At 33.2% G+C, this 16,292-nt stretch overlaps 1 protein-coding gene and 1 long non-coding RNA gene across 2 annotated transcripts; one reads left to right on the plus strand and one right to left on the minus strand.

Moving 5' to 3' along the window:
* LOC109333624 (plasma membrane-associated cation-binding protein 1-like) lies at window positions 6,589-8,047 on the plus strand. Its single transcript, XM_019569147.1, has 4 exons — window positions 6,589-6,850; window positions 6,978-7,067; window positions 7,185-7,269; window positions 7,417-8,047. Exons 1-4 carry the CDS (start codon window positions 6,740-6,742, stop codon window positions 7,785-7,787), a joined length of 657 nt encoding a protein of 218 aa, XP_019424692.1. The 5' UTR covers window positions 6,589-6,739; the 3' UTR covers window positions 7,788-8,047.
* Window positions 13,611-15,016, minus strand: LOC109334468. The gene is made up of 2 exons (XR_002106103.1): window positions 14,646-15,016; window positions 13,611-13,899 (listed from the first exon to the last, which is right to left on the minus strand). It is a non-coding gene; the product is annotated as an uncharacterized LOC109334468 (long non-coding RNA).

Here is a 16,292-nt window from a genome sequence, read left to right on the forward strand (position 1 = left end):
GTTCTAAAAAGAGAATACGAAAAGATTCCACGATAACTTGATTTCTAGAAAGGAATTTTTTGTTGGTCAAAAAGTATTGTTGTACAACTCTAGGCTTGGACTCATGAGTGGTAAGCTTCGTTCTAGGTGGATTGGTCCTTTTGTTGTTACTAATGTGTTTTCTTATGGTGCTTTAGAAATCAAAAGTGAATCCACATATAAGAGCTTCAAGATTAATGGGCATCGCCTTAAGCCTTTCCTCGTAAATCCTTCCTTAGTGGATGAACTTGTGGAGGAGGCCTCATTGGTTGAACCCACTTTCATCCCTCCATGAATCATAGAGTTTTCCTTTCTCTTCTCTACTTTTTATTGCACTTGTCCAATTCCATTGATTGATATGTATGTCTGAATTTTCTAATTATGCTACATTAGGACAATGTGTAGTTTAAGTGTTGGGGGGGATACTATTGTAGGTTGTAGGTTTTTTTTATGCATGCTTTTCTTTGAATTTTATGTTTTGCTTAGGTTTGGGAATTTTCTCCAATACTTTCATTCACTTAAGTCTTGATATCTTGTGGTGTGAATCTAATGCATTTCTGTATGTCAAGTTACTTTTGAGAATTAAGAGGTTGAAACAATTGTGATAGACTTGTCCCTTGTGAGAATTTGAGCCTTAATTGTGGATGGATTGCTGTATGCCATCTAATATTCTTTCATGTGTGATTGCACTCTTGATTACTTGCACTCTAGAACTTGACTTGTTTCTTGTTGGGAGTTAGAGAGCTTGACGATGAATGAGGATTCAGATAGGAAAAAAGAAGGCATATCTCTCAAGGCAGCCAATTAACAAGATCAAAAAGAGAAAGAGAAAGAGGATGATGATTCTGACTCCGATCTCGATGAGGAAACCATGAATCTCCTGGTACAAAAATTCGGTTAATTCTTGAAGAAAATAGGAGGATTGAAGAGGTTCTAAAAGAAAGAAGCGCAAGAATCAACCAATACAGGCAAGAACCCAAAGGAGCGCTTCACTTGCCACAAATGTGGGAAGGCTGGACATATGAGGCTACAATGTTCGACCTACCTCAAAATGGTTGAATCTGAGAAGATCACTCCTCGAGACCTCAAAATGGTTGAATCTGAGAAGATCACTCCTCCATAAGTTTGCTACCTACACTTGCTTAAATCTTTTCACCTCATTGCTTGGTTGAGGGGGAGAACAAAGTGAGGGGGAGCAACGCAACTTTGACATTAACCAACCTTGGTAAACACGTGTTGATCATCATCAAGCTCATCAAATAAGGATTTGGTGTAGAGTTTGTCATCATCAAAAAGGGGGAGATTGAAAGCGTAAAGAGTCAAGACTTGCACATTTGACGCTAACCTGAGGTTTGATGAAGACAACGGGCATACAAGTAAGCTTGAAGATCTTACAACAAACAACGAATCGAAGACTCAAGGGTTACACTTATAGACTTAGGGCGTTGTAAGCTTTTACATTTATTAGAAGTCTTAAGATGATTGCCTAAGATCGAGTCTAGGTTAGGTAAACCTAGGTGGGAGTCTCACAAGAGCTTTAACATAAACAAGATTAAAATTGAGACATCACATCTAGATATCATATGATAAGTAGGCTCATGCATCTACACACATGGTTATATGCATCAAAAGGTGACATATTTGAAAAACTATGTATTGCATGTTCACATATCATATAGGTAGTTTACCATACATCAAGAAACTATTTTTCATACAACATAATCGATTATGTGTTGTATATAATCGATTATGAGAATTATGTACAATATCTAATCAATTTGATGTTGTTGGAGTGTTAATCGATTAACTCACTGTATAATCGATTAAGTCGTAACAGAAAACTAAATTTTAACAATTCGTTAATTGATTAAGTGTATGTATAATAAATTAATAGCAGTATCAATGTGATTGGTATAAATGTTGGAATTCTGGCCCATATGACATAACATCATATCATGCATAATCTTATATAATTTTTCATAACTAGAAGATCTTTGAATATGCATTTTCATATAGTGCATTAGAAGAGTTTAGAGAATAAGAGCATGTTAAGTAGGGCTTAGACATTCACATTATTACATGCATCTCTAGGGCTTTTCATGCATTACATTCATGCTTGTGTTTCTTGATTGTTTTAGAGTGAAAGTGAGAAAAATTTGTTTTCTGGAAATTGTGAAAACCTTTGCATAATTTTTCATTTAGAATAGGTTATTGTGAGTATTCTACTTAGTATTTTAGAGTTGAGTTTACATTGTTTTTATCCGAGTATTCAATACTCAAGAAAACTCAAAATTTGTGTCGAACAAGGAAGGTGATCTCTTGGTTAATAGTTTCACTTCAAGAAGAGATCTTGATATTCTTCACAAAGACTAGGAGGTCTTGGTTCGAGTGATACCTGGATGGAGCATAATCGTGAAAAGATAGGAGATCATAGTAGGCGAGATAGAGAGGTCAAACCGAGGTTGTCAAGCTCGTAGAGTCCAAGAAAGTAGCGTCTTAGTTTTGTCGTACATTGGAAGTTTGTGTGTATTCAAACATTTTCAATAGTGAAGAAAAAAATCTCCCAACATCAGAAGGGAGGCCTGGATATAGTTTGCAGTGGACCGTAAAAGAACTAGGATAAAAATTTCCTTGTACACGATTTTCTAACTCTTATCTCCTTTACTTTTAGTCTTTATATTCTTGTTATGTGATTGATTATGTGTTACATGTTATACTATGTATTAACATCATTCTGTAACCTCTTAATATATTACCATAAAATCAAGAACTACAAGAACTCAAGATAATCGATTATCCACAAGCATAATCGATTAAGTCCAATACTAGTTAATCGATTAAAATCAAGCTTAATCGATTAAGTGCAACAGTTTATGTTCTGCGCAAAATATAGGAAAAGTAGAGTATGTGATCCGCAAGACCTATTCAACCCCCCTTCTAGGTGTATTTTATATTACTGATACCCAACATGTGTGTACGTGTGTTTCCTAACATGAGCCCACCTTGTTTTATGAAGGAGCGTTTTAGTAATGTATATCAAAAAAATGTAAAAACAAATATCATCTTTTACTTAAAAATTGATTTTTGTTGTCAAGGCTATCTTAGTAAATGACTTTATTAAAAATCAAAAATAAAATGAGCTCGTTCTCCCTTCAGCTTAAACATTTTTGAATATTCTTAACGATGTTATCAAAATTCTAGCTCTTCTTCGAACTTGTAACATCATCTAAGAGAACATGACGCCTAGTCATCCATTGTTAGCATGACTTTTGACAATTGAAACAATTGCACCAGAGATCATTAACAACCAACCTTTTCCATACTCGGGTGAGTTAAACCATGAAGCTTCCTTAGAAAACATGAAACGATATCATCATTGTCAACTTTGATAATCATAGTTCAAAAGAACCATCACACTTCACCTTAAGGAGTATACTCACAACATGCACCTTGTGCCTATTCCGGCCAATGCTCGTGCAACAACCTTATATGTTTTAAGCATATAGCTAGTTTCCCTTCTAAGCTAGGATCAAACTCTTCATTTGAGTATGATTGGGCCCTGCAGTGGTTGAACTTGGTGAACCGGACGTACTAATTCTCATCCTCTCCCTTCCGGTCGAGTGTCTTCAAACCTTCTGTGGACCTTGATTTTCTAATGTTTTCTTTTTAGAATAGAAAAGTCAAAGGATAGGTGAGTACTCCCAAGTGCGGCCTCTGTAGTATGGAGAGCCACTCCACTTGCAGGATCAAGATCTGCCTTCTTGTATTGATGTGCTTCTTTTGTGTCAAAGCCAACTTGAACACATATGTCTTTGTACATCCGCTAACAATTAATATTCTTCACCATGACGTTGTGGGCATACCATAAGGATACAATACTTCTCATCTTAAAATGAGATCACCTTCTCCAACATCTAGAGAGATATAGAGAGCACATGTTTCATAGTTTGATACTTCATGCTAGTCTTTGTCTCCACCTCGATCCCAAGCTAATACATGGACTTCTAAGGTTGTGTATCCAACACATCTATGGTCCCCACCACAATCTGGTCATGTGTCTTTCTCCTTCAACTCTTCTAGTATCCTCATAAAATTGCATTTTCAAACCTTGTCTAGCCAACATGAGTGGTGCTTAAGTTAAGAGTCATATACCAATAAGCTCTAATAACAATTGTTGGGAGCAAGTGGGTAGTCAGATATAAAAAGAGAATAGTGAGAAGAAATAATAACACAAGAACTTTGCTAACAAAGATCAACCAATTGTGTCTACTTCTCGAGAGCGTTAAGAAGTTATTAGAATATTATTAGAGAAATGGATTACAAGTTCTAATACAATCATGGGCTCAAGGCCCATGAGGTGTTTCTTCTTGGTTACTACTAGTCTCATTCCAATATTATGTAATGTGAGACTTTATATAATATTGGAATATTATGTAATGTGAGACTTCATACAATAAAATATTTCAACATCCCCTGCACTTAATTATATTATTACTTTATATTATAAAAATGAATTATTTGTGAGACTGAATTTTCTTTGCATATGGGATGTCTCCTTATGCTATATTTTCATCAATTATGTTAACGTTAAGGATATATAAAGGGAAAACTCATACAACTATTTTTTTTAAATTTATCTTATCAATTTTAACTTTTATTACTCAATAGAAAAACTTAGATATCATATATCTCTCGGCATACATCTCTTATATTTACTCCAACTGTACTTCTACTATTTTTCATTTTTTTTTGTATTTACTTATAATTTATATATCTCTGGTACAATGTCGTTTCTAATGATTTATATTTATATTTCCAATTTAATTCTTGTTTATTTAAAATTAAATTAATTATTATCACTCATAATGAACTGATATATTTGTTTAATTTTAGTGTATATAACTTTTATTTATAAAATTATTGATTGTAATATTAAATTTATTGGAGAAATACGGTTCTCATTCACGATCATGGAGTCGTGCTGCTATGAATAATCAGATTTCTTCAACTTTGCCATCCCTGTCAAAAATTACTCTGAATATTAAGTTTATTCAACTTTGTTATCCACTTTCTAATTTGAAAATTTAATGGGACTTTATACATTCTCCTTCTTATTTTTTTCTCCTTTTTCTTTATTATTTTTTCTTTATTACCTACAGAAAGAGAAAGAAATTCTCTATATAATAGTAGAAATTCGGTTGTATCATGAACATTAAAGGCATGTTTATTTAGGATTAAATATTGTATTTATTTATATCCTACACTTACATAATATGTGGTATAAAAATAAAATAGAAAACAAGTATCTATTTTGTTCCATTAAAAAATTTGTATTTAATAATTTGATCGTTAAAAATTAAAAACCCAAAATGATTCTCGAAAATATGAAATGCAATTTAAATTAGTCACTTTTAACACCTAATTATTTGGATTCACATTTAAGATTCTTATATAATACTAATTTAAATTTTTATTTTTCGATAGAAACCTGTATAAGGACTAAAGAGGCACCCATCCCATCAAATATTTTATTCCCATATTAAACGAAGGGAACGTCTCAACCCTACAATAGAAAGATACCTTCAACTCCAGTTTCGTTTTCAAGCAGTTTTGTACACGCCTCAAATTGCCCTTTCTTAATTTGCTTAGCTAATCTAAACCTTAATCAACCAACAATTTTCATTACTATTTCTATATGGTCAAAGGTTTGTTTCAAATTGAATTTGAAAATATTGTGGGCTTTGATTGAAATACCAGCAAAGCCATGTGATAAGTTTAATTTGAGAAACCTAAGCAATCACTAATGCATTTTTGTCCTCAACAAATTCACGAAACATAAAGGACAAAATCAGGGACCCACATATATCTTATAGATCAACATCATGGTTATCAAAATTTATAAAATAAAAACCATAGATAACATAAATACAAAATGACAGGGACCCATATAAGATATTTGCCACCTCTACTGCCAACTGTCATTTCACCCTACAAATTTGTAGTTTCCCTTTACATTCATGTTGTTATCCACATGTTTACCGAAAAATTTGATAGTGTTTTTTTGTATTACCAAGAATATCTCTTACTTTATGGTAAGGAATTAATCTATTTGAAATGTTCTTACATCATTAGATCAATGTCTTGTTGGTAAAAAAATATCACGTGAAAGAACATATGTTCACTGATTTGTGTGGAGATATATCTAATACGTTATATATTTTGGACAAATTTTTATATTTCTAGGTTATTTGAATAATTATTTAGTATTAAATTTTAATTAAAATTAAATTTTTAATTTATTGTTGTAATTTTATTGATTGTTTTTATATAGATAGATGTTCCTCTAAGTTTTTTCTTATATCTTATTCGTAACTCTTAAAATACTAATGTATTATGAATTTTGTCCTTGTATAATCTTCCATGTGAACGTATAATACTAGTTGCATGGGCCAAAAAGGGAGGGCAGATAAGTCATTTTAGTAGAGCAAGTTGGCTGGCATGAACGGGCAATTGGTCATAACTTCTAAAATACTAATATTTGGTTGGAATAACTTGGAAGTATGTATGCTAAGTGATAAAAATTAAAAAGCACTTTTATTATATATTTGGATTGTGGCTTAATTTGAAGGTACAAGTGGTGGAACAGTTTCATTGCGTTCTAATTTGGTAGTTCCATATTTGATTAGTTAAGACCAAAAGAGAGAGTTGGAAAAAATACAAGATGGGTTATTGGAAAACTAATGTTCTTCCCAAAATCAAGAAGGTTTTTGAGAAAGATGGTACCAAGAAAGCTGCAGCTGCTGAAATTACCAAGTCCTTTGATGAATCTAAGGTTTGTTTTCTATATGTTATCTTTACTTTTAATCTTAATTCTTAAACTTTATATGATTGCATATTCAAAGTTTTTTGTTTAAACTACTCTATGTCTTTGTTGAAATATGGTTTGGTGTTTTCTTTAGGAGGAACACAACAAAACCTTTGAAGAAAACAAGATAGAACTTCAATCAAAGGTTGTTAAAATATATGAAGCATCATCAACTGAAATCAAGGTCAGCACATATAAATATATACATATAAATACATAGTTATATACATAAGTTTGTGTATATTATATAAAAATTCCACCTATATTTATTGACAAGGCCCTTGTTAAAAAAATTCATCAGAGTTTGGTTAAAGAACATGATGAAGCAGGACTAAAGAAGCACTCAAAAGCAGTAAACAATTTCCTAGAGGAGCTTGTTAAAATTGGTAAAGTACCCAACAAAAACTTACATCTCAAACTTCTATTACTGTAAAAGGACAATAACAAAATTGCGGCCGCAACCACATTTTAAAATACTGATCAAAGATATAGTACTATAGTTAATCGAATTCTCTACAAATAATATATTTCAGATTTCCCTGGATCAAAGCCAGTATATGAAGCATCTTCGAAGTTTGGACCAGCCTTAATTTCAGGCCCAGTTTTCTTTGTTTTTGAGAAAGTTTCCACTTTCATAGTCACAGAAGAGAAAGTTGATGCTCCTACTGAAACTAAAACAGAAGAAGAAACAAGTACTACCAAAGAGAAGGAGATTGTGATTGCAGAAGAGAAAAAGGAAGAGAAACAAGAAGTAGTTGAAACAATTGAGAAAACAGAATCTTCTGAGCCACCAAAAGCTGAACCAGCTAAGGTTGAAGAACAAGTAGGTGAGCCTTCAAAAGTGGAAGAGAAACATGCTGAAGTACCAGTTACAGTTGAGAAAGTAGAAGCACCAAAACCTTGAAAATCTTCTCTGCAAAAGCAGCTTCATGTGCATATATATGAACATATATGTTTATTATTGGTTTGCAATCTGCATATACTCAAAAAATTGTTGTTACATAAAAAATGATGTCTTATTCTTTTTTTTCTATTGATTATTTGGGTTGCTTAGTTTCATGTTGGATATTTGATAATTAATGTGCATGTGAATTAATGTTTGTTGTGAAATATTTTGTAATATCCATTTTCAGTGCAAGGAAATGATTTGGATCTATTGTTTCTCTTTTCATTTGAAAGTTATATAATAGCAGTTTTCATATGTGAGTCATGTTTGTCTTCCTTTTATTGGTTGTTGTTGTGTGGCTTCAATGTGCTTATATATTTAAATTGTGGTTATGATTGGGATAATGGTTATGATTATTATGGTTGGGGTTGTTGCGTCATTGTGGTGTGAATTATTTGTAATTAAAAAATATTTTTAAATTTGATGCAATTTGATATGGTCCAATTGATTAAATTGTAGCTTGATACAACTGCATCATTATGATTTGACGTCACACCTCAATTGTCCTTGATGCGATTGTGGTGGTCACTGCAACCATAATATTGTGACTATATCATATGATGTAGCCCACAATTTAAATCAATGCTACTATCTATATGTTTAGAATTTGATAAAAAGAAAATATTTTTCAACATATAAAATGTGGCATAAATATTAAGTATTAATTTAAGTTAGGTATAAACCTTAGGTCAATCATATTGTTAACTATATGATAATTATTATAATAACTAACGATTATTGTTAAAAACTATTAGTTAAGGATTATTTATAAACCAAAGTCTGGGTGAATAGTTGGAAACATGCTTCATAGTTCATAGAGTGCTTACAAAAGTATTTTACCCATCACCGAGTTAGTTTTTGTTCACATTTACAACATGATTTAAACTCATGTTGGTTGGGGTATAGGTGGAATTCTTATCTCCTTGCCTAACATTTGTTAATATTAGTTTACAATGAAACATCCTATTTAATCATTTTCTAATTTGGTACACACTTAAATACTCCATATTTAGCCAAAGAGAACATTTTTTTGTGTCATGTCTCAATTTAGAGACTTGAAGTTGGTTTTAGATAAGCTAAGTAATTATAAAAAAATGAGACTGATGTAGTTGTAATTATGATTCTAATATTATTGCATAAACTTCCAAAACAACACATATTATAATCATGGACATAGTAGTTAAACTCATGATTTAACTTGTAGGGTCGATAGATTTTAGTGTTTTCAAGAGCTAATGAGTTACGATCCCACTTTGAGTGTGATGTCACCACCGCCAGAGATCATTGTAGAAGAGTTGCGTAGGATCATAAATCGCCCAAGATCTTACGAGTTTCTAAATTTATGGCAAAAGCCCCAAATTGTAAAATCTCAATCTTCTAAACCAGTATAGAAGGGAAACTCATAGTCCAAAATCATTTGACATGTCCAAAATTCTTCTAAACCCTAAATTGCAAGATAACAAACATATTATACCAGAAATTGATTCCCATCCATGATAAAAGTTCCTCTCATCTTCACTTTCATCAAGTAAGTTTTATTTCTTCATCTTCAACATGCTCACCGAGTTTTCATTGAAAAATTATGTTCACTCTCTCTTCTTAGAACAAATTATGCTCAGTGTACATGACAATACATATTTGAAGCATATGTCGAGGAGCCTCTTGATGAGATTAATGAAGATGAAGAGCTCAACGAATATAATTATCTTGATATCCCCTTATGTGATTTGAATTATTGATTTAGATGTTAGGTTCTGATACTTGTTGGTATTTTTTGTTGTCAAACACTTTAGTTGATTGTGTTGACATGTCAGTTTTGCAATTATGTGAGACCTAATACTCAAATATGCATATATTTTAATGTTTAAGTTTAAGTTTTATCAAGTGCTACTTGTTAATTTTGTTATTTATATCAATGGAGAAAGCTAAAGTTTCTATTATTAGACCTAATACTCAAATATGCATATATTTTAATGTTTAAGTTTAAGTTTTATCAAGTGCTACTTGTTAATTTTGTTATTTATAGCAATGGAGAAAGCTAAAGTTTTTATTATTTTGTTCGTATGTATATACAAAAAAATTAATATTTTGTAGGATCTTATGATCCGTGTTATGATCACATGTTTTATGTTTTCATCTACCAATTTCGATCTTACGTAAGATCTCGATCTTATTAACTATGGCCACAGGTAAAATATATGGTAAACTAAATAAGTAGATAATACAATGTAGCAACTTGTGTTCAGATTTGTTGTGTTGAAGCAACTATAAGAGTAGTAAGTTGTAATGAGGTGGAGATCAAAGAGTGTTGCTCCTATAGAACAAGATATTCATGCTTTGTAGTAGTCTTAGATGTTTGGCGCATCTTGAGTTAATCAAGCTCCCTATTATGTGTACCACTTTTTCATGATGATCTTCTCACATTCAAGTGTGTATAGCTTATCATGTTTCATTCACACTGAAGTGTGTCTACTATTTTTTGTTTTTTCTACAATATTTACACTTGTCTTTTACCACTTGTATGTTTCATCAAAGTTCTGAACTTAAATCAAGAAGGGACAAAAGTAGGATTGGACAACCAAAATTTCAGTTGGAAAAGTATTAAAGTCACCAACAAATGCACCTAACCAAGATAGACCTCCCATGCAACATAGCCAAGCCAAACTCAAAATCCATCGACCAATAGCACCACTTGACCGAGGGAAAACCAATGTTGACCGAGGAATTATGACTTGTGACCGAAGAAATAAGAAGCCCATGCACCACAATGCATCGCCCTCTGTGCATCAGCCTGAGGCTCAACTCTACACTTTGACCGTAGCACACAGGCCTTGGCGCATGATTTCTGACAGAGGCGCCCAGGGCCTGGTGCGTCAAAATCTGACCGAGTCTACTGATCTGGGCGCATCATGACCGAGGATGCTCAGGCGCTGTGCATCCTGGGCGCACCATTTTCTGGTTAGCCATGGCGCGTCAATTCTGACCGAGCCATGGCACCTCATTTTCTTTTGGGCTGAGCCTTTTTCCTTTTTAGGCTTTTCTCATGGGCTTTTCTTGTTTATCTACCTTCTAGATGCTTCTTAGAAGAATTTTGTTATAGGCTATTATGAGTTAATTTGGCTCCTAAAGTGGTTAGTAGTTAGTTGCTTGCTCTTGAAGCAACAAACTACTACCCTTTTCTCTTGTATATATAGAGGTGCTTGATCACTTCTTAATCAATGAAAATAATATTCATGAGGTCTTTCATTCAAAAAAGCAATAAAAAGTGTTCCATGATTGTGTCGTGGGGGACAACACAATTGTGGGAGGTGTTCCAAAGGCAACCACGGGTTGTGCCATGTACTAGAACTGTGCATAACACGAATTTCAACCTTTTCAAATCATATTTTTTACACAACAAATATATGAATTTAAACGAGATTTGCAACAAGGCATGAACTGTTTGGCCATTATATTTTTTTATTTTTTTAGATTTTTTTTCGCAACCTAACTTTTGCAATGGTTAATGAAATACATGTAAATTCGAAGAAAACGATAAAACATAAAATGCAGAGTGTTACTAACAAAAATATGATGCTTTATTTTTTGTCCCTATAGTTGACTTTGATACCACCTTATGAAAACTTCATGATTGGTCTAATCGAAAGTTTAAGTATTTAGACGTTTATAAATTAAAGGTTGGTAACTTTGTTAGAATTTCTGAAAATTTATGGGTCACAAATATAATTCTATAATTGTGTTATGGCCATTATGTAATTAGCCAAAATATAAAATGATCTTCAGTAATTAATTTGGTGGCTAAGGGCATATGTGTCATGAAATAATATAAGTGTAGATACTTTCGGGCAACTGATTTAATGAAGGGACTGAATTAGAATTATTGCAACTAAAGTAGTAACCACTATGGCGTTACTTTTATGGGTTATGGTCCCCATTTGTAGAGCAACAGGTTTTAAGGTGTAAGGTTAAGGAGAATAAAGGTGGATTAGGATAGTGTTATCCATGGGGATAAAACACTATCCTAGTTATCCACATCAAGATATAAGGCAAGCTCTCCACTTCAAGAATCACTTCTTGAAACTAAGGCACACTCTCACCATAAGGCAAACACTAAAGAACTAAGAGCTTTCTCATTCCCCTCTAGAGAAGCATAAGGAAAATTGTAAGGTGCTCTAACATCTGGAAGATCATCTCATGCTCATACCTTTGAGATTCCGGAAATGGCTCAATAAGGTATGTTCTTCTTCTTCACCATGAACTCATTTGGGGTTTCTTCGGTCTGGACCATGGTTGTTCCATTTGGGTTTATGTATGGGCATAAACATTAGGTTATGGGAACAAATCCATGGTCATAAGGACTTCCGTGTTTACTCCAACAAACTTAACTAATAAAGTAGAAAACAAAAGTAATCATATTGAATATGGATTTGTGGAAGGTAAGAAATGGGATGGTGGATTTCGAATGGTGCCACAACCAAGGATAATTGATAAACCAATGGTCAGATTTCACGAATAGTGTTAAGCTCGACGATAAATCCCTAAAATCAGTTCAGTTTAGAACCAAGGGGAACACTTCTCACAATATACAATAAGCAATGTGTTAAACAAATTATTCAAGTTGTTTATTCAAAAAATCTAAGTTACATATATAGGGCAGCTAGCCTAGACAAGAAGACATGTCCCATAAAAGGAATGTGAATTCTAAGAAAGTATTAAATGTCATGTACTCCCCTGAGTCATTTGGGGTAAGGAAGAGGCAAACCTTGAAATGTCATACAAATAAGAACAAAAACGTGGATTAAACTTAGAAGAATCTAGAACCACTTATTTGAATATGGAAATTTCAATTATTCAAAAATGCAAGAAAATCGAAATATTCGAGCCACATGATCATGGGTCCCTCTAAGGACAACAAGTCCTGGTCGTGCCCCATGACACGATCACATCAACCTGTGTCCTTCAACTCTTGGCTCCAAATCTTTGTCTTATGGCTAAATTTCGATTGGGACATCATGACTTGTTGTAATGTTTCCTTGTCCCTTCATGCTCATATCCTTATGCTAGGTTATCCTAAGCCTTGGACATTAGATACATACTTTGTATTAAATATTAACATTGTTTAGAAAATAAAACTTATATTCTACATTGTTGCCCTTTTGTTCAAGTTTTATTAGATCTTGACGATATGTCTTGAACATAAATTTATATATTGAAAAATCAATTTTCCCTTCTCGTTTTCTTGACAAAAATCGTAAGCACCACCTAGGCTAGGTGATTAAGTATGTTCCTGCATCTTGATCTTGTGAAAGAAAGTTCATTTCACCATTTGCTTGGTGAAACCATGGCCAAGTAAAGACGACATGATAAACTTATTTTGATTTTTTAAAACCTAGATTTTGAAGTATGATAAGTGCTTATGCTTTGTGGATTTATTAAAAAGGGCAACATTTTAATAAGGATTACTATGAATAAATATAAACAACAGTATTTCAACTTTTTCTTCCAAACTTAATATCTTAAATGTATATTTTTTTTGTATGACTAAGAGTATCTCTTCACCTTTTGGGTAAGGAACTAATCTATTTCGGGATGCATAATTGTACAGTATCTCTCCCAACAAGTGTTGCACCCAGAAATCAAACTATTGACTTTTTGGTCATCTTATAAATCTAGTGGGGCCTTACACCACCATATTTAAAATAACATATAATATGAATGGGGAGAGAGATGAATAAATTTTGGGGCAATAAAATACTGTGTAAATTTACAGGCCTCTTTCTGTAGCCTAAAATCATAAAACAAGGCAATGAAATGAAGAAGCCAATCCAATTGCATTACAATGAAATGAGATCAAATCACCATATAGAAAGCAATGAAATCTCTGAACAAATCATGGTTCCCTAAATGCATGATGGTCTGTCATAACCACTACACAATTACACATACTATTTTTAACTTCTTCAATCACTAAATCCAAACTAACCAAGGAAGAACTTGAATATGTCACCCAATGAAACAATGCCTTCTACACGCTTGCTCCCAGCTTCTACAATCACGAGCCGCCGGACACCTAAATCAAGGATTAGGGTAAAATATTTTCAGTACAACAATCTTCATAATGGAAGCAAAGTAGATCAGGAAAAAGTACAAAAATAACAACAATCGTTGCAATAAATTGAATATCGCAGTCTAAATTTAGAGACAACTTGTCCGTGAGTCCAAGTTTATAATGATAAACCCTCTTGTATCCAAACATAATGATATTACTGAAAATAGAGGAGAAAACAGCTTACATTACGATTTTCGGTATGACCGGAAATCCGTAGTAAAGTTTTGTAGGTGAAAATTTACTATTTTTTTTATTTTCTTAAGCCATCAAAACACATAAAAATCCATTGGCTGACTTCACATGCTACATCACATCGTCAAATATGGGAACCACAAACAACATAACTTTAGCATATATCATAACATGGGAGTAAAATAATTCTTCACCATCCACATTCATTGACAGATTAAAGGTAGAAGTCTACGAAGGCATTTTAATTTAAAAGGGAATGAAGTATCTCCTAGTACAAGGAGATAAGTTATCTCCTCTTGCCAGTGAAATCATGACATGTGTCATGTTTTATCATTTTCTATAAAAATATTTTTAAAAATAAACAATAGCACACATGTCACGTTTTTACTGGCTAGAGGAGATAAATTATCTCCTATATGAGGAGATACATTATTCTCTTTTTAAAATCAATATTGGAAGAGAAAACAAATGAACATTCACAAGAACTGAAGGCTAACTCAGGAAAACAAGCACACCTGGATTTGCCAATCGTTCCATCACTTTATGCAAAGAATCAGACCGCAAACACATCTGGCATCGTTGACTTCTAAGCTCATAGGGACTATATGCCTCTTGACCCAACTGCAAAGCCTGCACAATAAAACATGCAAGTGATACTAAGATCTTGAGAAGAAAATCAAACATAAACCTCCTTAATCAATAACACGAAAAAGGCCTCAATATAAATATACGAAGTATGCAATTTCAGTGTGGACTACAGGCTAGGAGCAGCATATAATGAGTTATGACAAATTTTATCTTGGATTATAATAAATTATGAATGGGACAAACGAACCATTAATCCATATATAATCTGTTACAAAGATTTAAAAAGTTCAATACATCCATGAATCATCTAAAATGAATCTCTTATCCATCCTAAAATGATATTTTCTTTTAAGTTTTTTATATTAATCTTCTGATTCTTCCGTAAAAAACAAAAAATTTCCAGCTCCACCTGTATCCAAATATTTTTCTCCAAAAACCTAGTAGACACATATAAACTCCAAAAACCCACTTAAGCAAATAATCTAAGTATCTAACACCTAGTGTGCACATATATACCAAGGTGCTAAACACCTCAACCACACATGTTCCTATAGGAAACATTGAGAAAACCTGACTTTACACAACCCTACACATTGATTAAATAACAGCTTCATTCAGCTGGGCTGCGATTGGTGGTATCAGCTATGGTGTCATTTGAATTGGAATCACCAAAAGAATGGCTTGGGTAAGCTACGCGGTTTTCTCCGCATAAGCATCGAGTTGTACTGTAATAGAGTGTGAGTACTTGGGTTCAAACCCTGACAGATGTACTATTATAAAGCTTTGTCAACGAACATGATTTATGATAAAGCATTGTAACATCGTTCAATCCATGCAGTCGACCCTACCTAGTAAGATTAAGGTTTGGTTGTTGTTGTAGTAAGCATTGAGCTTTGTTCCATAGGAATATTACTCTTGCTCAGGGAACAAAAAGGAGGGACAGGCCGGGATGTCAGGTTGATTCCATAGTGAACGGAACAATGAGCAGTGGTAATCGTTTGAGGACATCAGGTACATGAAGTGACAAGAGTTTCTCCATTGGGTCACTGTTTTAGAAGTCCACAACGGTGTTACAAAATACAGAGAAGTGTAGACATCATCGACTTCAGTTAAGGGTTTTCAACTTGGATAATGAATGGTCCTTCAAAAAAATTGGTATTAAAAAATAAACAAATTATTCAAGTTGTTTATTCAAAAAATCTAAGTTACATATATAGGGCAGCTAGCCTAGACAAGAAGACATGTCCCATAAAAGGAATGTGAATTCTAAGAAAGTATTAAATGTCATGTACTCCCCTGAGTCATTTGGGGTAAGGAAGAGGCAAACCTTGAAATGTCATACAAATAAGAACAAAAACGTGGATTAAACTTAGAAGAATCTAGAACCACTTATTTGAATATGGAAATTTCAATTATTCAAAAATGCAAGAAAATCGAAATATTCGAGCCACATGATCATGGGTCCCTCTAAGGACAACAAGTCCTGGTCGTGCCCCATGACACGATCACATCAACCTGTGTCCTTCAACTCTTGGCTCCAAATCTTTGTCTTATGGCTAAATTTCGATTGGGAC

This window comes from Lupinus angustifolius, chromosome LG19 (genome assembly GCF_001865875.1).
Source record: "Lupinus angustifolius cultivar Tanjil chromosome LG19, LupAngTanjil_v1.0, whole genome shotgun sequence".
In the NCBI taxonomy this organism is placed as follows: domain Eukaryota; kingdom Viridiplantae; phylum Streptophyta; class Magnoliopsida; order Fabales; family Fabaceae; genus Lupinus; species Lupinus angustifolius.

Bases quoted from the DNA above. Each gene is read 5' to 3' on its own strand.
- LOC109333624 (XM_019569147.1), top strand. From the start codon at position 6,740: ATGGGTTATTGGAAAACTAATGTTCTTCCCAAAATCAAGAAGGTTTTT. The intron at 6,851-6,977 runs GTTTGTTTTCTA...TGTTTTCTTTAG, and splicing joins AGTCCTTTGATGAATCTAAG to GAGGAACACAACAAAACCTT. The intron at 7,068-7,184 runs GTCAGCACATAT...AAAATTCATCAG, and splicing joins CATCATCAACTGAAATCAAG to AGTTTGGTTAAAGAACATGA.